This window comes from Vanessa tameamea, chromosome 17, assembly GCF_037043105.1.
Source record: "Vanessa tameamea isolate UH-Manoa-2023 chromosome 17, ilVanTame1 primary haplotype, whole genome shotgun sequence".
NCBI classification, from domain to species: Eukaryota; Metazoa; Arthropoda; class Insecta; order Lepidoptera; family Nymphalidae; genus Vanessa; species Vanessa tameamea.
Window position 1 is genome coordinate 1225214 of NC_087325.1, and position 24907 is coordinate 1250120.

The 24907-nt window shown below is 33.2% G+C and overlaps 1 protein-coding gene across 4 annotated transcripts in view; it reads right to left on the reverse strand.

Moving 5' to 3' along the window:
* Nucleotides 1-24907, reverse strand: part of LOC113394795 (potassium voltage-gated channel protein Shaw) — a 109039-nt gene that overhangs the window by 18954 nt on the left and 65178 nt on the right. For all 4 annotated transcript variants that reach the window (XM_026632217.2, XM_064217485.1, XM_026632220.2 and 1 more), the window contains exons 2-3: nucleotides 8991-9133; nucleotides 5368-5578 (exon numbers count right to left, since the gene is read on the reverse strand). In XM_026632217.2, the coding sequence (XP_026488002.1) occupies nucleotides 5368-5576 (209 nt within the window). In that variant the 5' untranslated portion in view covers nucleotides 5577-5578; nucleotides 8991-9133. The remainder of the gene's footprint in view (nucleotides 1-5367; nucleotides 5579-8990; nucleotides 9134-24907) is intronic.

Sequence of the window (24907 nt, forward strand, 5' to 3'; positions counted from 1 at the left end):
AGGGAGTTTGCACAGTTCCTGACTCCGTAACTGATAATATAATTATTCGACAGATAAACTCAATAACATTCTATCGGCTCAATCTGGGATGAACCCAGGACTTTGGCCTTATACCTAGCTACTAGGTATACGAGGCAGACGGTGCAATTGATATTGATGATGGTACCATCGAATCGTCTGATTCGTTTTCCGGTCCAGTTAACTTTGTTGATCAATCAAATTAAGTATTGAGGTAATATAGTTCGAATATATTATATAAAAATTTATCGGTTGTCCGTTCAATGTTATTCGAGGCTATTATTTTTGCATCTCATTGCAAAGGATTGAAATTACTGTTTGAATAAATAATGTTACTCGAGAGAGTCCAGTTATTACTTCAATGTTCATCGAAAATTGATGGTTAAAATTTTTACATGATTAATTTTCCCGAATATCTTTAAGAACCTGATCGCTGCGCTACCTACCAGATGCAACCAAAACCACATAAAAATTCAGTCAAGTGTACATAAAAAAAAAAACATCAAAGAATCAGCCCTAGTCGTTCAGGTGGAGTTCCGTGACAATTACAGGCACAGGAGAGATATATATATAATACATAAAGATTATCATCTCGGTAAAATCTACAATCGTATAAATCTGATAGATTTAAATAATCTTAAATTATGAAGAACTTGTAAGAAGTAAAGTATTTTTTGATTTAATGAATTCCCTTAATATCAAAGTTTTGATGACCACCGTGGTCGAGTAGGGTGTACACCAGTTTTCATGGGTACGCCACTCCAAGGTCCCGGGTTGGATTCCCGGCCGAGTCGATGTAGAAAAAGTTCATTAGTTTTCTATGTTGTCTTGGGTCTGGTGTATGTGGTACCGTCGTTACTTCTGATTTTCCATAACACAAGTGCTTTAGCTACTTACATTGGGATCAGAGTAATGTATGTGATGTTGTCCAATATTTATTTATTTATTCCAGCTCAGGCATACTATAACGTACATATTTTTTAACATTTGATTATAAACTTGTATTGTTATAACGTTGGGATCAAATTAAGCGTTCAAACGAATAAAATAGCAGGGACAATTCGCATGAATAATATTTTCGGAGTTCATAAGGTTGAATAATTTCGGTATGTTGTTACCATAAATGAAAAAGGGTCGACTCCAAAAATGCCCTAAGTAAACAAATGAAGGGTGAAAGAAAATAAAATGTTGGTTCTGACTTTGAAAATAACTTGTATCAATATATGCCTTGAGGTTTTCCAGTTGATTTGTTATGAAATCAATGATTTATTTACCTTTGAAGTTATGATTTTATACAATAGACTTAAAGAGGAAAAACTTTCTGATGAATGTGAAAATATATTACTGAAAGAAATACATTGGTAAAGTTGGAAGGTAATATCAGAATTTAATATATTTGTAATGTTCCAAAAGTTGTTGCCAAAAATTTCGTGACGAATAATGAAGAAATAATGTTAGTAACAAGTTACACCTTAAAAGATGAAAGTGTTCGTTCAACCTGTGTTGCTAGTCATAGTTCTCTCACTCAATCGAAAACATTTAAGCTATGGCTACATAAAATCAAAGTCACCCAGGAGACATTAGAGAGGGTATTCATAAAATAACTAGAAATACAAAATAGCTGTATGGAGCGGAGCTAAAGTGCAGATACGCGTAAGTTATGTGATGTTATTGCTCGTAGAACCGATAGAAATGTTCCAAGGTTTTATAATGAAGACCATCTACTGAAAACGTAACTTGTGTACTCCTTTTGGGTAGGAGATTCAATAGAATGAAAATGAATTGAATCACAGCATTCGTCTAAGAAGTATATGAAAATCCAATCATCATCTTATAATGCTAATAAATGAAGATGACGCCGTTAAAGCACCAATTTCAGTCAACTACTATTAATTAATCTGCTTTTCAAGTAATTTTTACCTGGGTCGGTAACACCGCCTTATCAGAAACTCAAAAAGTAGTATATAGTATACCTAGAAATAAAATGAATGATTTATATTTTTTCAAGCACATTGTCTTTCTAATAATAACATGAATATAACGCCCATTCGTATATAATTATAAATATATTTATTTATAAAACATATATTATGGATAAAGAGTCACGATATGAAGCCGGGCCAACAATAACTGAATAAACGTAAAAGTGAAAATGAAAGAAACGTACCGTTCCTGACCATTTTTCTCCTAAAATATCCAATTTACTCTAATATTTATTTAAACGTTCACTTAATTGATCAACATAGTATTTACTTGGCGATAGGGCTTTGTGTAAGCCTCGTTCGGGCAGGTACCACTCACTCATCAGATATGGTACCACCAAACAATAGAATTCATTATTGTTGTGTAACAAAAAGCAAATGTAACTACACAGACACAAGGGGCTTAACATCATAATTTCCAAGGTGGTGGTGGCGCTGGCGGCTTAAGGATTGGTTTATATTTCTTACAGCGCCAATGTTTTTGGGCTATAGATATAACCATGAGATGGTCCATTTGCCCATCAACACATACCATAAGAAATGAGCGTGTCGAAATATATTGGCAGATATCGGTAGAGAAAAAAAATATGAAAAACGTTTGTGCTGAATATACATTCGTTTTGTATCCTATTGATTGATGGACTGAGTGAAAGGTCCAAATGCTGGACAAATGTTACAAAAAAATAAACGAAAAGGGACGGAATATTTTTAGCTACGCTTTTTTCTTTATATTGCAGTCTCGAAATTTTCAAAATAGAGCTGTTGAAGGATCTGCAACTTTCTACGTGTATATGTTAAGAAATATAGTAATCTTATTGTACATTTTGTATTCCGGGATTACAATAGTTTTCTGAAATGTAAACTTTATCTAATAACTTTCATTGTGAGTTAGTTAATAATAGTTTTATAAATAATTAAATCCAACAATGATTAGGTACGTATTTCTCATACAGAAACGAAATTGTTATAAATGTGTATATATTTATTATTTTATGCAGACTTCTCGCGGGTAAGGTTTAAGGTAGCATTTTCGACGTTCATTTGTTACGGAACCCAAAAATAGCTATCTAGGTCGCAGTATCGAACGTATCAGAAAAATTTAAGCTGAAGTGCTTTTCAGTGTAAAACGTCAAGATTTCATCATTTATTCAAAATTGGAGACGTAATACTTAAATTATTGAATGTCACATTATTAAATCTCTCAAGACTTTTTGTCAAGCCTTGTAATGGCAGAAAATATATTTATTTGAGGTCTTAGAAAGAGTACCTTTAATGGTTTTCAAAAAAATGAAAATAAAATATACTTTATTCAAGTAGGCTTTTACAAACACTTTTGAATTGTCATTTAACAAACTATAATAAGTAAAGCTGTGGTAGCGGTTCGGAATGTAGATTCCACCGAGAAGAGCCGGTAAGAAACTCGGTAGTTACTATTTTTCGACATCTAAAAATATAGTCATGTTAGTTAAATACAATAATATATGTATGTAAATTATATTGCATGGAAGTCAACAAGTATTGACTCCACGCTTTTTTATCATCTGTATAATCTCGTATTGAATAATATGCCTTCTTTACCAATGTATTTTTTACAAATTATTTGAATTTATGAAACGACAAAGTTAAAAATGTCTACGGAATTTTGTTTAAATGTCGGATCTTCTTTTGAAACTAAATCAATGATGATGTCTTAAATCGAATTTGAATCGAGATCTGATAAGAGATTCATTGAATATAGCTGTGTTTGTATTAATTATAAATTGTATTCAAAATTTTCGTTGTGAAAATCATATTTAGCATTATTATAGCTCTTTTTGATAAGCTCTTTGGAGATGACTCCTGACAAACAAATCACACTTCCAAAGCCTACTCCAATGAAGACACTGAGCCAAATTCAGTGGTGGAATAAACGTGAAGTGAATTGATAGAGCCACATTAAAGCCACGATTTTTTTTTTGTAATTATTTTTTTAAATGAAAATGGCCATAAAATTTTACCTTAGCTTTTTGTTTAACTTCACAACGTGTCGTGTGCACACACAATTAACTGGACAATATATCACGCGCAGCATGGTAATCTTACTTGAGAATGGTTTTCGTGGTGAACGTCATAGAAGTCAAGAACACATCATAATTTTTAATTGTTACATATAAAAGCAGTATTAAATGTATTAAAAAGTCTACTAAAATATAATTTATAATAAAGATTTTCATAACAAAAGATTATTACAAAAATAAACTACTTCATAAAGATAAAAAGAAAAATGTAATAAAACGAATTGAAAAGAATTTTTAATAAGCGATCATAATGTAATTTATGAAAAATATATTTTTTTTAAGATAACATTATGCTTTGTTCGCGACATAGCAGATATTGAATTTTTATTCATGGAATGTGTATCTTATGTAATTATGGGTGAGATATTTTTAATATGTTGCAGATATTCTTGTTTTGAGACATGAGTTAATTTTTTAATATATCTCACTTTGTGGTAAGGCTTATTGCAAGCCCGTCTTAATATATATTTTACTGTTACAGCTGTACTTAATATTGTTTTGTGCCGGTTTGAACTATAACTACAGACACGGGGACATAACATATCTTTAATATTACTTAAATCTCCTACAACGGGTGGGGCAACCGCCAACTATTCTATAATAAAAAAAAATATATATATATATTGGACAACATCACACACATTACTCTGATCCCAATGTAAGTAGCTAAAGCACTTGTGTTATGGAAAATCAGAAGTAACGACGGTACCACATAAATAAATATAATATTCAACTAAGCTTAAACCATCCAATTTACAAGATTACTTTAAATGTATTCCATCGTGTATGGAATCCAAAGACTATCATAGGAATGAAAGTCAGTAGTACTTTTATTATAACTCTTCTTTACTGTGAATTGTCCGACAATTTTCAATAATCAAATATTATCAAATATAAATTTCATTCGGATATGTACGCTAACCATCATTAAGATGAAATGTATTGATGATAATGAAATAATTTAAGAGTAATAAACGAATTACTGTTCCGAAAAAATTGGAAGATTGGACGACATTTATAGGTTGAAACAATATCACAAATAAAAAAAAACATGGAACAAATATGTCAAGAGTTGGTAATATTAGAAATACTAAATTTTACTAAAGAACCATTAACTGCTAGATATATATTTTTATTTTTATTGTACGAAATTGAATTAACTACTAATTAAACATACTAGCAAAGCAAAATAATAAAATATATTACGACATCACCAAAGAGAAACCTATTAGGCGTAAACGAAATTATAACACGAATATCACCTCAGATGCTAGAGCTGTTTAGAAGTTTCGAGATCATTGAAACCTTACCTGTAATAGTTAAGGACCTGCGCGAAGACGCCAGGATGTCTGTCGAAGAAGTACTCGTTGAGCACGGGGTCGTAATTGGCGAGCGCCTCCGTCAAACGGGACAGCCGCGTCGCCGGGATCTTCTTCAACGTAGCCTTATAGGTCTCATGTCTGATACCACCCACGTTCAAAACTACGCGGTTCTCCGCGTCCATGTTGAGGAGATTCATTTCTGTAAAATAAAACACAATTTTATCAATCAAATACTAGAAGATGAGGCCGTGCTGTTTGTATCATTATAATGACGTGCAGTTAAAAAGTAACCTATTCATGTGTTTTCGTGTGGCTGTAATTACTTTTGTTTTTGGGTAAATTATTAGCAGCGTGTCTCATTAAATACTTATTCATTCAAGAATAACTTTCCAATAGGACGTTTCCGGGCCGTAACTGCATTTCAGATACAGCTAAGGGTTAAAGGTTTGCCTGTTTTTGTAGGAATTTGGATTTCATCAAGTGATTATACAAAACGGTACTGACAGCGGTCTCCAAGTGAATAATTTAAGTTACGTCTAATGATTATATGAATATTTTGTAAGACCGCGGTCAGTCCATTGTTATACTACTTTAAAGCAACTAAAATAAACATTACAAAACTTATGATTTTCAACTACAGAGCACATTATAAATCATTATGTAATATGATGCTCTTTTAGTCTTAAATAATGTTAGATTATTTTTTTGTAAAGATTGTAAGAATTTCATATTATTTTTTTGTTAAGAGATCAAGAGAATACAAATTGCATGTGTGCTAGGCACAGCTGTGTACAATAATATAATTTGCACAGTTGGCTAGACTCATTTGAAGCTGCTTTGGTCAAAATCGGCCGAAAAATATTTTTAAAACAACGTATGTCGTGGGAGCCGAGATGGCCCAGTGGTTAGAACGCGTGCATCCTAACCGATGATTTCGGGTTCAAACCCAGGCAGGCACCACTGAATTTACATGTGCTTAATTTGTTTATAATTCATCTCGTGCTCGGCGGTGAAGGAAAACATCGTGAGGAAACCTGCATGTGTCTAATTTCAACGAAATTCTGCCACATGTGTATTCCACCAACCCGCATTGGAGCAGCGTGGTGGAATATGCTCCATACCTTCTCCTCAACGGGAGAGGAGGCCTTAGCCCAGCAGTGGGAAATTTACAGGCTGATTATGTTTATGTATGTTATGTCGTGGGAGGCAATAAATGAAAAAAAAAACAACACTTTATTTGCAATAACTGTTTATGAAAAATATTTCGTCGTTACAGAATTACATAAACAAGCCTAAACAATTCGAGTGAATGAATTTCAAACCGTTTTCAAGTGAATTATTTTGCGAAGAAGATAACGATGTAATTGGGATCCCTACGAAGGGCACCGTAATTATTGTGGAAATAACTACAATAGTCGAAAACGGAACGAGCTTGCTGTTATTATGGAGAATTAGGAAAACTTTTGAATCAAAAATTAGTTTAGTCGCTTATAATAAACAATTTTAATTTATACAATCAAACCTATTTTTAATAAATAAATAATAATAAATAATAAATATTGGACAACATCACATACATTACTCCGATTCCAATGTAAGTAGCTAAAGCACTTGTGTTATGGAAAATCGGAAGTAACGACGGTACCACAAACACCCAGACCCAAGACAATATAGAAAACTTATGAACTTTTTCTACATCGACTCGGCCGGGAATCGAACCCGGGACCTCGGAGTGGTGTACCCATGAAAACCGGTGTACACACTACTCGACCACGGAGGTTGTCAATAATAGAAATTTTTATATGCTGGCTTGCTGACTCATGGCTGAAGATTATGGATTCAAACCCGGACAAGAAAAAAGTTTTGTCGCGATGCGTTCAGGATTGAGTTTGATGAAAATCTTCCATATGTGTATCCATTAATCCGCATTGGATCAGCCTAATGGAATGAGCTCCTAACGATTTCCTATGACATAGATCCTTAGCTTAATAGTAGGACATTTAGAGACCTTTTTAACAAAAAGTGACAATATATCAATATGATATGAATGTAACGAAAATATACCGTAATATATGTGGGAGATAATAATTTTTAATCAAGTTCCGATCTTATAATACGGTTGTGCTATTGACTCAAAAGGACAAGTTGCTATAAAAAGTCTCGACAGATGTCAACAGATCAGAATTGGTTCAGTGTCGGACACGGCACAATCGGTGCTCTGAACTGTTTTTTGGTGATTAAACCAGGTGAGCGTATCTTTGTATATATTCTGTAATTAAACTCAATTATTCTATAACATAATCAGCCTGTAAATTTCCCACTGCTGGGCTAAGGCCTCCTCACCCGTTGATGAGAAGGTATGGAGCATATTCCACCACGCTGCTCCAATGCGGGTTGGTGGAATACACATGTGGCAGAATTTCGTTGAAATTAGACATATGCAGGTTTCCTCACGATGTTTTCCTTCACCACCGAGCACGAGATGAATTATAAACACATATATATATATATATATATATATATATATATATATATATATATATATATATTTGTGTTTATATGTAACATAACAATTTGAATTGAAACATCTTTGAGCAAGATTGAAATAAAATTAATTACGCGTTACAGTTATATGTCACGTTATATTCGTATGAGTGGGTGTGACTATATTATTTATTATTACTCACATTTCAAATGAAATACATGTCGACTATGTACAACTTTTATATAATATGTATTTAAATCAACATCAAAAGTGTCACTTTTTAATACCTACCTATATACGGCAGTTTTATTTGTTGTATATGTGAGCATGATTTCCTACAGTCCGATTCAGTCACAGCGCTCAATCTTAAGGAAGACCAGCTTCTAATGCGGGTCACATTATTATTTTATTTATTTATTGAAAAAGTTACATAATCAACTTAAAATTAATATCTGATGTGGGTAACGTTCAAAGCGATGCGTCTTTAAAGGTGTGAACGACATTGACCTTAAAAAATATAAATCAAACTAACCTATATAAAATTAAATTTTAATAACTACATAATAATTTAAATTAAGACATAACAGAGCTAATAATGTACTGAGGTATATAAATGCACAAGTGTGTGCAGAAACACAAGTATGGTGTACTTTTTATTCCCTCAATCTTATAATTCTAGAGGGCAAATCCGATTCGAATGGAAAGTGTTCAGGCGAAGGACCAACGGCTTTACGCGCTTTCCGAGGTATAGGATTCTACTCATCCAACTTCTAGACTCCGGGCTGTTACTAAGAATTTTTCGACTGAAAAACTCAATAACTTTATTTGCTCGACCTGGGGCTAGAAACCAGAAGCTCGGCATCTGTGGCTTTAAATCTAGGCTCTAGATCAACAAAGCCAGGAGCTGGAGGCTGTAAGTATACTGGATCGCTCATCATTCATTGGCTATGCAAGGAATACTTAATATCTCTCACAGCGCCAATGCCTATGACTGGTGGTTACCATTTACAATCACTTTCGGCCATTCGTTAAATTTTTGCTGAGTCTGACCAAAATTCGGTCAAGGCACAGAAATTACACATGTTTGAAAAGTAAGATTAAATTCTAGTGTGACGTATAAACTCACTGTATCTCCTCAACTCAACACAACTTCAACTATATACCGCTACGGTGATCGGCTTTGGCCGCGACGCGACATGATCTGAATATAGTCATCTTCCAACCGGCTGAACCTTGCGTGTGATGACATTGCTGATACGGCGGTGAAACCTGAAATAGATACATATCAATTATTCAATTGTAAAATTACTATTAAACTTTGTATAATCGGGAATCAAATATTGAGTTGAGGTGCGTCTTTTTTTTGGATAGTAAAAAACGAGATCGGTGTTTAAGCTGCTTATGAGCTGCTTATATAAATAATATCCATCGACTACACGGGACAAATACTTCTGTAGATTACATGTTCTATCTATCTGGATAATATGTTTGCTCTCAACAATTTTTAATTTTAAAAAGTCAATATATGTAATTTGACCTATATGATTTTGGAGTGTGGAGGGTCATGACGTCTATGATCCCCCTCTTTTGTCATGGCTTTAAGACAAACGAATCACGAAAAAATTAAATAATCTTAATTGTGTGTGTAATGTTTAATGGAACTGTAACTATGTTTGTTAATAATATTATTAAAAATATAATATTAGATTAACATAATTCTGATGACATAACATAATATGACATGCTGTATGGCATATCTTAACATGCGAAATCAAATTGATAAACTTTTTCCTATTCTAAATATATTTCCTAAGCATAAACATAGAAAGATTATTCTAATTTCCTTTTTTTTTTTTAATTAGACCTTGGCATAAAGAGAACAAAGCATAATTCCATTGCCGTATTTTATAATTAAAAAGATTTTATGTAAAAAAGGCATGTTCCTTTAGTAAAGGTGGTAGAATTAGAATTTACACTTCTCTTAGTATAAATTATAAAGCAGCATCTCCATGAAAGCAAAATTGTCCTCATTTAACATCTGTACTGACACACGTTGGTACGAAAATTTCCTTAAATTGTAAATAAAAATGTACATTGAATTGTGTGTTGAATATTAAATTATATCTAATATATGGAGTTGTTTATTTAAACGGGTTAAGTAGGCACTGAATACACTATACATCTAATGGGACTGGATTCATTTGAAAAATATTTTTAGTGTTATTCTCTATCTATTGAGAAAGGTGCTATGTTTATATCCGATACCTATATCCGATCTGAGGCGTCGGAGTAATGTTTGAATGTAAGGGCAGAATTATTAAACATTTCTTAGTACCAATGTTTGGCGTACTAATCTATACATATAATAAAATTGGAGTGTCTTTTTGTAATGTTAAAATAGCGTTTTACTAAATGCATATGTATGTATACACGGTACATATACCTAAATAACATTTTTTACAATTTTTGTCTGTATGTTTGTTCCGGCTAATCTCTGGAACGGCTGGACCGATTTTGTAGGGACTTTCACTGGCAGATAGCTGATGTAATAAGGAGTAACTTAGGTTACTTTTATTTTAGAATTATATGTAAAATAATAATAAAGTCACGCCTTTTTATTAAATTCAAACGCGCACGAAGTCGCGGGCACAGCTAGTATAGTATATAAAAATATTTACATTCCAAAATACAAAAATAACTAACTTGTGCCACTTTGTCTTATACCGTGTATCGTGACGTCATTTAGAAAAGATAGATATCTAATTATTTGCCATGAATCCTCGTCTCTTGTGTACTGTCATTCCACTGTCATTTTTAATAAAAGTCTGAGGCGAGCCTGATATTATTAAAAAAATACGTTTTCCTCACACAAAACACCTTTTCGAATTAATAATTTTAAAGATTTATTTTTTTATACATTAATGTTCGCAACATGTAAACACTACAAAAATGTTTAGAAGTCATTATTTATTTAACCCATTAACAACTTAGCTTAGTCCTAATAATTACAATAAATACATATAACAATTATTTTACATATAAAATGTAACTCATAAGTTATTAAAAATATAATGTAATTTAAATAAAGCAATGCAATGCAAGCAACTCAATTTCAATGAATATTACCCTCCGTATTAGGTGTTTACTAACAACACTCCGCAAGTGAAGCTGCGGGCGGAGTCTAGTTTACAATAAATAATGATAGTCGTTTACAATTTACTTATCTTATTTGATTAAATCAAGAATTTCATAATGGCTTCTCATTAACATTTTCGCAGATTTCTGCGAATTAACATTAAATAACGACCTTAAACTTTCTTAAAACCCGCTTATAAATTGTTTTGTAATATAATCTTTCAAACAAAGAACCCGCAAACTTCGGTTAAGGTTCACGTGTTTTGACCACAGGGCCAATCCAGCTCTTCGATATGAATATTTTATACCAAGAAATTGTGAATCATTTATCTTCAATCGTAGTTTATGTCTATCAAGCGTCTTGCTCGTTTGGGCATCAATGGCGTGCGAAAAATTTATTTTCACAATTGACCTTATTGTGTTTATGTGTGCGTAAATAATGTTATTTGCAATTATTTAAACAAGCGTAATAAAACTATCGATGATATTATCGTGACCTATTCTAGCCATGGTTGATATTTTATAAGAGACTAAATAACTATATATAACATCTGACATCTCACTTTGGTAATAAACAACATTAACATTATAACTTGGAAAATAGGTACCTTCTGAACTCTAGCACCGCACGCGCTCATTGGTCAATTCAAATAGCGCGCGCTTCCATGGCTTCCTGTTACACACTTCCGTCCCTTTTCGCGAAATTAATCCCAACGATTGCAGAAAAGCGAGAGGAAAGATGTCACTCGTTAAAAACCAACGAGGCATGCATAATAATGAATCAAAACCGTATTAATATTTCATCTTCGTAGAAGGCTAATTCGAGATGCTAGAATTAAGCCCTATGGCTTAATAGTTATTGGAGTGTTGTCGGGGATGCTAATTTGCTTTTCCCTGAGAGTATACTTGTAGTTGTGAGAGAATGGTTCTGAGTTTAAACCGGGGGGGACAAGCACCACTGGTTTCATGTGCTTAATTTATATTAATAATTCATCTCGTGCTCGGCAGTGAAGAAAAATATCGTAAGGAAACCTGCGCGTGATGGATGAGAATCTGCCAAGAGTATCTAACAAGCCGCATTAAAGCAGCGTATTAGATTAAGCTCGAAGCCTCCCTCAAAAGGTAGAGAAGGCCTTTGCCCGGTTGTGGGACACGTTTGACACATACACGTTTATCGACATAAAATTTAATATGAAACATTCCTAGTTTACGTTCATACTGCCAATGACAACACACGTCATGTCAAAGATGAAAATCAATGACATTTTTTTTAACACTTGAATTTTTTAATTGTTGTAGTGACAAAGTATCGTCCAATAGAGCCTAATTTTTCTTACGTATCTTTGGTATCAACGTAGCTAATGTTTTATTAGCAATGAATTACGGTTGAATTTCGACCAATGGGCGGCCACTAGTATTCTTCAATTGTTGTAAAAACCATGCGAAAAAGCTTTAGTATTTTTTAATAATCTTTGCTTAAAATTTATTGTATATCATGTACCTCAATATTAATACAATCATACATATTTTTACAAAGGAAGCATATTCACGAGTTTGTCCTTATTAAAGTACTACAATTTCGCGATCTGTACGAAGGATTGTATATCAGATACGTCATTGTAAAATAAGCTTTATAACTCAGACTTACGATGTATTTTTCAAAGGTACTAGCAAAATATTTTTTTCGCCGTTGGGAATGATATGAAATATAGCTACGAGAAGAACAAAGAACGTGCCACAGACTGAAAATTGTACAGATAAAAAATAAAACAAAATTGTTCGAAATTTTTTTTCCACGGTAGCAATGATAAAGGTGTAAGAAATTGAAATATACATGCACAACGGCTGATCGTTGAGTTTTTATTTTAAACGGATTTAGTATCTTAAAGTCCTTAGAGATTTATTGTAGTATTAATAAAAGGTTAATCCGAAACAAAAGATAAGCAATACTAAGCATTTATGATTCACATCTTAGTTCTTAATTGAAAAAAAAAAAAAAATGTAAGTACTAATATATTATGTAAGATTTTCAATTAAAGACCTCTACTGGGCTGATCTGTTCTATTATTATATGAGCCACTGTTCTGAAGTAGCCCAGTATCGGGTTGTTCTTAACTATTTTTATACGAGTCCTTGTTCTGCAGAAACCCAATATCAGTCTAATCTATACTATTATTTAACTTTGGCTGAACTTTTTTACATTTCTAAGTTTAGTTGAAGTTATAAATGTAGATGGTTTTAAGCGAACTTTCTCTTTACGTGATTTAATACGAGGTAGTGTGGAGCTTAAGCAAGTCGAGTTAGTTTAGAGAGTTATCCGCTTCACAGCTAAAACTTATGAAAAATGTATGGAGTTGCAGCTCTGAAGTGACTCCACCTTAGAGTTTTTAATAAGATGTTTTAATTCTTAGCTGTTTTTATTCTTTATTCAAGAATATTAATTACGCTGTGCCCGCGTTCACCTTGTTTATAGTAATACCGGTTTTTATTATACAACGAAAGTTACTAATTATTTTATAAATGAAGCTGAGTTTTATAAAATTTATCTTGTGTTTTTTTTGTGCTATATTTTAAGGCATAAAAATGTAGCCTATACATTGTACACTCATATTGTCGGTGAAGAACTCTTTTCATAAGGAAAAGGTTATTTAGGCCTTATTTAACGTTCCCCATTACGGGCTAGTAGATACACATGAGGCAGAATATAATTCAACGCGTGCATACTTTTTAAGGATATTTTTTGATATCGAGCAAAAATTAGCAAAAAATGGCGTTTGGTTGAATGGGATTAAATATTTATTATTTTTACTTTATAGCGGCAACAGAAATACGTTATTTGTAAAAAAATTTAACTTTCTATTTACCGCGGTTCTTGATATACAGCCTGGTGACAGACAGATGGACGGACAGACAGCGATGTCTTAGTAACAGAGTCTCTACCTCATATTTCATTTCTGTAACAAATCTTTTCATCTTTTGAATATGTTGAGGAAATATAAACATATAAACATAAATATAAATATAAACATATAAATATAAACATAGCAAAAATGTAACATTTATATAAGTCGGATAATAGCAATGGTCGTCTAATTTATTCCACTAAAACAAAACATTAGAGGTTGTCCAAAGTATATTAGTATTTGGGTCAACACTCGCAAATAGAGCGTGTAGAGCCGCAACGTTAGGGTATAAGGTTCAACAGTAAAGTCGTTGGTGATAAAATACACAATACGCGCGCCCTTGACCCGAGCAAATTGTGCGAGCTCTATGGAGCTGACACAGAGATATATTATACTGGAAGAGTCTCAATTGTAACAAAGAGGATTTTTAAGTTATCAACAATCTTAAAAAAAATAAGTTGTTTTTTATTTGTCTTTTGGATTAGGATGATACAAGACAGTTAAAATGTTATATCTAAATATTATAATACTTATATCGACTATAAATACTTAATGTTGATTTAACACAAAACACCTTGTAATCAGTGTCACGTGTAATATTGCATGTCAAATAGGATTGATATTACAACTTACAAAGTCGATGTTGGGCAGATTCAAATATTTAACATTAGAAGTTCGCCATCTGAACTAAACTGTCTTAACATCATAAAATAAAACTTAAAAAAAAGCCTTACATTCGCATTCTTTCAAATTCTGAACAAATTAATTAATTTATAGATATATAATATGTCACCGTAAGATTACAAACATCATTAGATTACAATCTATCTCGTCAGATTGTAAACTGTGAAATATCGTGAACCGTGAAATATGGTTGTAATTTAACGTATTATTTTTCGCTATATTGTAATCTTAATCTATCGATGGGAAGCGGGGAAAATGTGAACTGGTGTAGAACGGAATGCATCTTGCGCGCTGATTGGTTGAACGTTATGTGCCCCCCGCCTCCCCGGCATTCGCCATATTATTTCACCGTAAAATTGCAAATACCGTTAGATTATAATCTATTTCGCGCAATTGTAATAGATTGTGAACGTTTATTCAATTTTCAATAAAAATCCGAAATATTATGAATTTCGATAGTTCATAATATTTCGGTTAGGTTAGGTTACAGTTTTTATAATTTAACTGAAATTTACTTCGATAGATTGTAAGCTACCGAATAATAACGGTGACTTATGATTGATCGCTCTTACAATAAGACCGGCCAATCAGGGGACAGATTGCAATCTAACAGTTTGATTTCGACAGATTACAATATAGTGAAAAATAATGCGTTAAATTGCAATCATATTTCACAGTTCACAATATATCGACAGATTACAATCTGTCTCGTCAGATTGTAATCTAACGATTTTTGTAATCTTACGGTGACATATATATACCAACAGAGAATATTATTTAATTTTAGCCGTATCTATTCATTTGACATCTTTGGGACAACCCGTCTGCTAGCGTTTTCAGGCAGAGTGAAATTACTCTGTTTATAGCTAGGGTTGCGATCTACGTTGTGTTTTTTTAATGGAATCAATGAATATATGCGTATGTCTCTATATCTATTTCACTTACGAACTTGTGTTTTGTAGATGTTTTGTAGATAACGATTACATTTGAATTCTTGTGTATTTGTGCGTTTTAAGGATTTTTTTTATGTCATGTATGATGGGAAGTAGCCACCACTGCCCATAGACATTCATACTATAAGAAATATTAAACAATTCTTGAAACACCAATGCACCACCAACATGGGGAACTGAGATGTAAAGTCCCTTGTGCCTGTACTGGCTCACTGATACTTCAAACTGGCACACAACAATACTGAGTACCTATTTTTGTTTGTCGGGCAGATGGGCTTGCTCATTCATTTATTAATTCATGTCAGCCGAAGGACGTCCACTGCTGGACATAGGCCTCCCCCAAAGATCGCCACAACGACCGGTCTTGTGCAGTCCGCAACCAGCGGCTTCCCGCGACCTTCACCAGGATGTTCGACATAATCTTCGTCTTATCCATGTTCATTTTAAGACCCACTCGTTCGTAGGCTTTACCGAGGTCATCGTGCATTGTGGTTAGGTCTTCCATGTTTTCAGCCATGACTCAGCAAACCGAAGGTGACTGATGTACTAGCCATTAATACCGTTGATGCCAGATCCTTTCCAGTCCAGAAGCTTGAAAACATCTTCCAAAGCAGCGGTGAACAGTTTCGGAGAAATAACGTCTCCCTGTCTCACTCCTCGCTGCAGTTGAATAGGTTTCGAGTTCTGGTCCTGTAGTCGGACTGACATAATGTCGTTTTCGTACAAGCATTTCAGCACTTCGATGTACTGATCGTCAATTTGGCACCTCTGGAGAGACTGTAGAGCAGCCCAAGTCTCGATTGAATCGAAAGTTTTCTCATAGTCCACAAACGCTAAGCATAATGGCATGTTATACTCTTCAGTATTCTGTATAACCTGCCGCAGCGTATGTATGTGGTCTATGGTGCTGAAGCCTTTACGGAAACCGGCTTGTTCGGGAGCCTGAAAGTTGTCAAACCTGCGTGCGAGACGATTTGTAATGTCTCTCGAAAACTACATAAACGTGACTCAGAAGTGAGATGGGTCTGTAATTCTTCAGTAGGGTGTTATTGCCCTTTTTGAAGAAAAGCACCACCACACTTCTGCTCCACGCTTATGGCGTTTTGCCCTCGAGTATGACGGAATTAAAAAGTTTCTGAAGGGCTTTTAAAACCGGCTTTCCGCCTGCCTTCAGCAGCTCAGCCGTAATTCCATCCCGTCGCCTTGTTATTCTTAAGCTGCTTGAGAGCCATACTAATCTCGCACAGACTGACGTCCGGGATATCTTCGGTATAGTGTGGGGTTGATCTGTCTCTGGGGTCTTTCTCCAGATTTGTGACAGATTTTCGTGTCGACGTGTATAACTGTCCGTAGAACTTCTCAACCTCTCTCAAAAGCTCAGGCCTGGACGATACAACCCTGCCATCGTCGGTCTTCAGTTTCGTCAGCTGGCTTTGCCCGATAGACAGATCTCTTGCGAACACCTTAGAGCCCTTGTTCCGCTCTATAGCCTCTTTGATACGGTTTGTATTAAATTGGCGTAGGTCACGAGTCAGAGTCTTTGAGATCTGCCTATTTAGCTACCGGTATTTGGACGTATCGTCTGAAGACTGCAGAATCATATCGCGTCTGTCCGCTATCAGCTTGAGAGTAAGGTCCGAGAGCTTTTTGGTTCCGTTTGTACGACGGGTCTTGAAACACTTAGATCCGACCGTATGGACAGTTTCCACGAATCTGTGATTGAGTTCATCCACGTCAACGCAGTTTTCCAGGCATTCAAAGCGATTGTGGAGTTCCAACTGAAAGCTATCGGGGTTTTGGATGTTGATGGGTGCGGGACGGAGCGTTGACTTCATCAGTCGGGACCTCTAGAGCTTGATATTAAGATTCAATGTGCCTCTTACCATCCGGTGATCATTTCCAGTTTTAACGGCGTTGATCACAGAGACATCATTGAATATCTGCCATAATCGCCACGCTAGGCAAGCGAGTTGGCGATCGCAGTATGATGTTACAGTACTCAGATGAATGCTGCTGCCCATCCTCTGGTATAAAGTCCCTTGGTCGCTTTTTACGACACCCGCGGGAAGAGACGGGGTGGTGCTATTCGTAGCCGGCACCACACGGCACAACTTGCTCACCAAGCCCTAACTCCAAATAACTATTTATTTAGTTACAAATAGAGATTTGAATCGACGAAATTCAGGCATGACTAAGTTTTTTTGTGGTTTTATTTTATCACATACTAGGTGGCGAGGGAAATTATTATGAGAAAACGTGTATGTATTGAATAATATCAAGGAGTGGAGCAGCTTTGCGTAATATGCTTCAAGCCTTAAGAAAATAGTAGAGACACTTACTTTTACTTACAATATGTTCAATAAAAAGGAAATCACGAATTTATTTTAAAATATTTTGGTATTAATCAAAACATAATCATTATTTAATCAGACGTAAATTCGGTTATAAATAGATGTTTTAAAATTATTTACAATATAATCAAGTAAAACTAATATAAATAAAAATGAATATATGGTTACATGCTATGTTGTATATTGTGATTTGTAACGTTATTTATGTTTACTGAAGGTTGCCCGTCATTTTGGAGGGTATTTTTAGCTAAAAATGCGCCAGTTTCGTTTTCCACGGGCTTTTGAGTCGGCAAATAGGTGTCGTGGCTTTACAAAGACCGAAATTATCTGACGTTTTGAAGAAGAGCGGATGTTAATATACTTATATTGGTACGATGATCGAAATTCTTAATAGATATTCTTGTATATCAACATGAACATGCGTGGATGTCTTTAGTTCATTATGAAACCCATTTTCGTTCAGAGGATCGCGATTGCGATTTCACGAAGAAATGCTGCTAGCATTCTAACCAATATTTTATTATTGTATGTATACAGTTAAGACCTTAATATAAATAATTCTTATGTAAATATAGTTTATGAAATTTTATACACGACTACGTACTAACTGCTCTGAACGTTTTCGATTGCGTTGAACGGCACTTATAGTCCATATTCTTTCTCAGTAACTGAACTATTTTATTTAAGTACTAGTGTAATAACAGTTAAAGACATATAACATCTCAGTTCGCAAGGTTGGCGTATCGGCGATCTAAAGAATGGCTTAAAAAGTTCTGATAGCGCCAAGGTAGCCCATTCGCTATTAAACACGAGGACTTGCTTTCAAACAAACTCTTAATTTTAATAATATAAGTAAAAGTATCGTTTAACTTTATACAGTTAAATTGTTTTTTTTTTTGAGACAATAGTTCATAGTTATGCTCGGATCCGATAGTAGTCGAGTTATTATTATTATTGTTACATTCTCGCACGCTTAATGGCAAGGGTGGCACGCGTAATGGCTTTCGAGACGTGGTTTACTAATATATGTATAAAAAAGTAACGTTTATAATTTATGCGTGTAAGTAAATTAAATATAGTTGGTTGATAATTATAAATTAATTTCGATGATTAGATCAATTTTAAAATTGGTTTATATTTTTTCAAACGTTTGAATGTCTAATGAAATAAATCCAATGTATGACTAATAGTAATAATTATTACTAATCAGTATCTTTTTTCTTACCTTAAACAAGTATTTTAGTGAATTTAATAAACAAAATTTCATGGAAATATATTATGAGCTACGCCGTAGCAATAAGGCTACGACGTGCGGCGTAGCTATTTATCTCGGGGTAGTAACGACCTGTTCTACACTAGCACGTACATATAAATCGTGCCGAGCGAGTTTTTTTAAAATAGACATATAATTGACTGGTCTACGCCCGCGGTTTTGGCAGAGTTACCAGGGGCAGTCGTAGGTTTGAAATAGTAACCAAGCTTGAATATCTTCCTGGTATTCAAGCGTGCTTCAACCCAAATTTCATCACGTATGTACGTTTCAGTGGTTTGGCTGTGAAACCGTAACAGATAGAGAGACAGAGTTTCTTTCGCATTTATAATATTAGTATAAATTAAATTATGCAAGGAATAATTTAAATTTCAAATTTAAAGTGCTTCTTGAAGGAATTCATAGTAATATATAAAAGTATTTTATGCTAATGGCATTCGGTCCAATTGCGATTCATATTGGAACGAATCCTTCATTTGAATAAAAAGTAGTTTTCATAAGGCATCGTCTTAATAATATATCTATTCATCATTACCAGAAGCAATCTTTCTGTTTTGATTAAATACTAACCTTGGGAAATAAGATGTTATGTCCCCTGTGCTTGTAGTTAAACTGGCTCACTCACCTTCAAAACCAGAACACAACAATACTAAGTATTATAAATACAGTTGTGTTATAATGCACTGTTATAATACATACGAAAAACTGATAAGAGGATAAAAAGTGACCACAAAAAGAACTATTTAATATAACTTTAATTCTAAGGGCTCGCCTTGTGTACTTCAGTTATTTCCACAGTATAATGTCGTATGGCATCCTACTCTGGGGTACTGCAGCTGACATTAATACCATTTTTGTACTGGAGAAGAGGGCTATTCGTGCAATTTATAGCCTGGGCCCATAAGATTCGTTAAGAGGTAAATTTAAAGTAATTAAAATAATTACTGTCGCTTCTCAATTTGTTTTTGATAATGTTATGTATGTACGCAAAAACATAAATGATTTTCCCAGAAATTGTGACGTACATTCTATTAACACTAGGAACAAGAATAAACTTGTTATTCCAAGTACCCGATTACACAGGGTTAGTAGCTCTTTTTTGGGGCAATGTATACGTTTTTACAACAGGATCCCAGAAAACGTTCAAAATTATTCAATTATAAAATTCAAAAGAATCGTTATAGAGCATTTGTGTGCTAAAGGATATTACAACACTAATGACTTTTTAGTTGACTGCACACCTTGGGAATTAAATGATCGCCTCTAGGCTGTTTCAAATAGTTAAAATATAATTATTATTGTACATGCAAAATGAAAAAAAAAATATATATATACCCCGCTGAGTTTCTTTCGCCAGTTCTTCTCAGGTCCGAGGTGTTAAATTCCAAACCGGTGGTAGATTTTTGACTATCAATAAGCAAGTGTAAACACTTCTATATTGAATAAAGATTTTTGACATTGACTTTGACTTATAAAAATCATACAAATTATTAAAATTAAATATATTCCTTTGAAAATATCCTTAAGGATATTTATTGTTATCAATTAATATAATTTTATATTTGCATAATATAAAATCATTTTTATTCGTAATTAATTAAAATTGATAGTATTCTCTTTTTCGACATTTTTATGTACTAAATCTACTTTAAGGGTTTCTGAAGCTGTCACGCTGTCTACTTCTTTTGATATTAATCTATAACTTACAAAGTTATTTCCCTCTATATTTAAACTCGGAGTCGACAATTGATTACTAGAACGATCAATCATATTATCTCAAACAACTACTTAAGTAAAATCAATGACATCAAACGGTAATTATCGACCGCTACTTGTTAAATGATTAATGATCTTACATTATAAACAATGTATTCAAAAGTTTGTCGTGAAATAAAAAAAAATTAATATAACGTTAACTGCATGTAAATTTCTCATGGCTGGGCTAAGGCCTCCTCTCCCTTTGAGGAGAAGGTTTGAAGCATATTCCACCACGTTGCTCCAATGTGGGTTGGTGGATAGAAATGTGGTTTAAATTAGACACATTTCACCACCACCGAGCACGAGATGAATTATAAACACAAATTAAGCACATGAAAATTCAGTGGTGCTTGCCTGGGTTTGAACCCGCAATCATCGATTAAGATGCACGCGTTCTAACCAATGGGTCATCTGGCTGTGTAAAAAAAAATATAACGTTTAAGTGAAAAGATACACGAATGTAATAATTCTTTTTAAAATTTTTATTTTAATACCATCCATATGTAAGTACTGTACTGTACTGTACTACCATATGTAGTATGTACTTTGTGTTATAAGAATAAATATTCATAAACCAGAATTTATTATAATGTGCTGAGTTAATTTCAGCTTTAATCAGAAGACAGGATTCTTGATTGTGAACACTTATAAGATTATAAATACTTCCACAGTTTAACGACTCCTAAAACCATTAACGCGCTGCTATTAACATAATGTACATGTGTATTGATGGTACTTTTAATTACACCGCAGTAACTGGTACCTACTATGTATGGTAGTTTATGGCCATTATCACAATAGGTCACTTTGTATACGTGACTGGAAATACCAGTATATTTGTAGTATCAATATTCGAATCTTCTATCATATGACTGCCACACAAACCTTACATCAATGATCAGTCTGAAATTACCTAATTAGTAAGGATTAGGGCATATCAATATATCATAATCGTATCAATGTGTACACTAAGCAGTTCTAAGGTCAAGTATCTTTGGTGAAATTACAATTGTATTGCAGAGTCGCAGGCGATAGTAGCCATAATTATATACACATTTGATATATGACAGATAGACAGAAATAAAATAATAATCAGCCTTGAAAATAAATACACTATCACTTAGAAATAAACAAAGAAATTTCATTCGTAATGAATGAGAGATCCAAGAAAAATTATAATGACTTCAAAGATACTTAAATTTAAAACAAAAATTATGTAGAGGTTTTTTTAAAAATGAACATTTTTAACAACGAAAATGTAAATTATGAAATATACTATTTACTATATACAATAATATATACACTTTACGATAAAAGTATTTAATAATTTATTTATATAAGAAACACTACAGGCGTGATCATAAAGTAAACATAAAAATTCAGATAGTATAGTTTGATACACCATTAAAGGAACACCACAATATAGTACACAAATTTCAACATAAATTAATAAAAATTGAAATAAATAACAAAAATAAAACCAAAATAAAGAAAATAAACTCTGATACTATTGCCAATCTTAAAACTATTGAGGTTTTACCTGAAATTGATAACGACGTGGAATTTGATATCGTTATAGGTGAGAATTTACCTTTATTTGTGATATCTAGTCTCAACCCTGTTAATGAGAGGTGTTACTGAAATATTGGTTCCATATATAGTAATGCCACTATTATAGTTGCAATAGTGATAATTATTCCGGAAATCTGCCGAGCACTGCAGGCTATTGGAACTCTTAAAATTTAAAGCTAAACCTGAATAATACAATTGAAGTATCTGTTTTTAATATAAAAATTTTATAAAATGAAGATACTAGTATGTTTGTTTACATGATACACTAAATAAAAACACAGTTTTGAAAATTTTGGTCTCTGAAACGGCTAAAGCGACTTTGACGAGACTTTCACTAATGATAGATAGCTAATATTTTAACGAGTAACATAGTTTACATTCATTGTCTAATGAAGGAATAGGAATCCATGAGAAAAAATAAAATCCCCCCGCCCCGCTGCTACTAAATAAAATGTAAATATTTGATTTTAATCATCAGCTTTCAAGCCTTTATCTATTAAGCCTTCGAAATAAATGTCAATATATGCTATTATTTTATATTAACTTTAATTCAAATAATAATTCAAATTTCCTTGGGTAATGTATAGTAGACACAATCAGTAACTTATTGACTTATAATTAATGATAATTATACTGTTTTTTTTTAATGTATTTATAATGGAATAGGCGTTTGTCTTCCATCTCACCTTGATGATGGAAAGTGTAGATGAAGACGAAGGTGGTACACGCCCATCCAAAATAAATCTGTTCACTCTACTTTAAAAGGCTCCAGAGTTCAACTTATCAGGAAAAATAGACCCAGGCAGGTCGTACCAAATCTTGACGACTCTCACCAAAAACGAGCTGTCAAACCGTTTAGTTCGCCTTTTGGGTATGTCAACGACGTATGGATGAAAATTTTGCCTGCGCCTATTTTAGTCTTTTATTTAATAAATGTAGGTAGACTACTAAAAAATCAGCAGCTCATAGGCTCAGTTACCCTTCAAAATGGAGCAAAACAATACTACTTGGCAATAGAATATTTGATAAGTAAGCGATGACTACCAGACGGGTTTGTAAATAGCTCTACGACGAAGTCACTGTGGTGTTGGGCATATTATGCGTCTAAATTCAGATGTATACGTAAATAACAAACATTGATATAATAAATCATTCTGTAGTAACTACTGAGTCTAAATAGTTAATATTCGGACTATAGATTTATTTTGTATTATAAGCATCCGCTAGAAAAAGGATATTTGCAAGTTATACCTTCAAGTAGTAAGGGTATGAAATCTTTTGCTGAGTCTTTGTTCTTTTATGTTAGAAATATGAAATATCTTATAATCCCTACGCTTAGCTGAGTTGGCCTTTTACCTGATACAAGAACAATAATTTTTATTAGGCACGATATTTAACAATTTCATCGACAATTATTTGGAAGTTTCCGACGTATCTAAAGCAATTCAAGATAACAATAAAAACATTACGTGCCGATTCAGTTGAAGTCAGTACTTCATTGGGCTCTTAGCTCCGTAATGTGTTGTTACGGCCCATTTCCGATGCTATTTAAATGCGTATTTACTGGAACGATACACGTAAGTTACTATATAATGGTACATAAGCTTTAGGTGAAAACTGTAGTAACTAAAAATGTTTAGTGAGCATTGTCAAAAATAAACGTTTGTAGAACATCTAAATTTTTTCAAACAAAAATATGCCACAATATTGTAATACTTCAAGGTCGAATAAATGTTTGTGGTAATATTGTCCGAACTGTATTTTGAGATTTAAATAATTAAAATATGTAATCATATGATTGTTCCTGCTTTTTATAAGACAAATGATGATATATTAAAAAATAAACTCGTATTTTAAAATAGGAAGAAAAATCTTTATCAGACTCGAATCAAACCTAACATAAGTCAAGAACGAAGATGGATAATTATTTAAAAATAATTGTAGCAAATGTTTTCTCTACTATAATATTGGGTATAACTATCGAACTATACGAAGCTATTTGAAATTAAAAATATCTGAAGAAGAAGATGATGGAAGATGGATGAATGAAGTCTAAAGCTTGGGATCCACTTATTAAAGATTTAAAATTCGAGTTTAATATTTAAGATTCTACAATGCGAGATCATTGAGACACAGTACTCAGTATGAGTGTCTGTTATTTGCAATCATATGTACCAACTTAAGAAATAGTGGAAACTTATATGTTGATACATATTAATATGATCTCAGACTACAGTAATGATGAATTAGTCTTATCTAAAGATAAAGATTTAAATAATATGCAATTTAAATTGATAAAGAATAATTATAATGAAAAAGATTACAAATTGAAATATAATCCTTATTTAGTACAAAAATAGAGGTTCTAGACACAAAACTACATAGGTAAATTACAAAATAAAATATTCAAAAAAGTT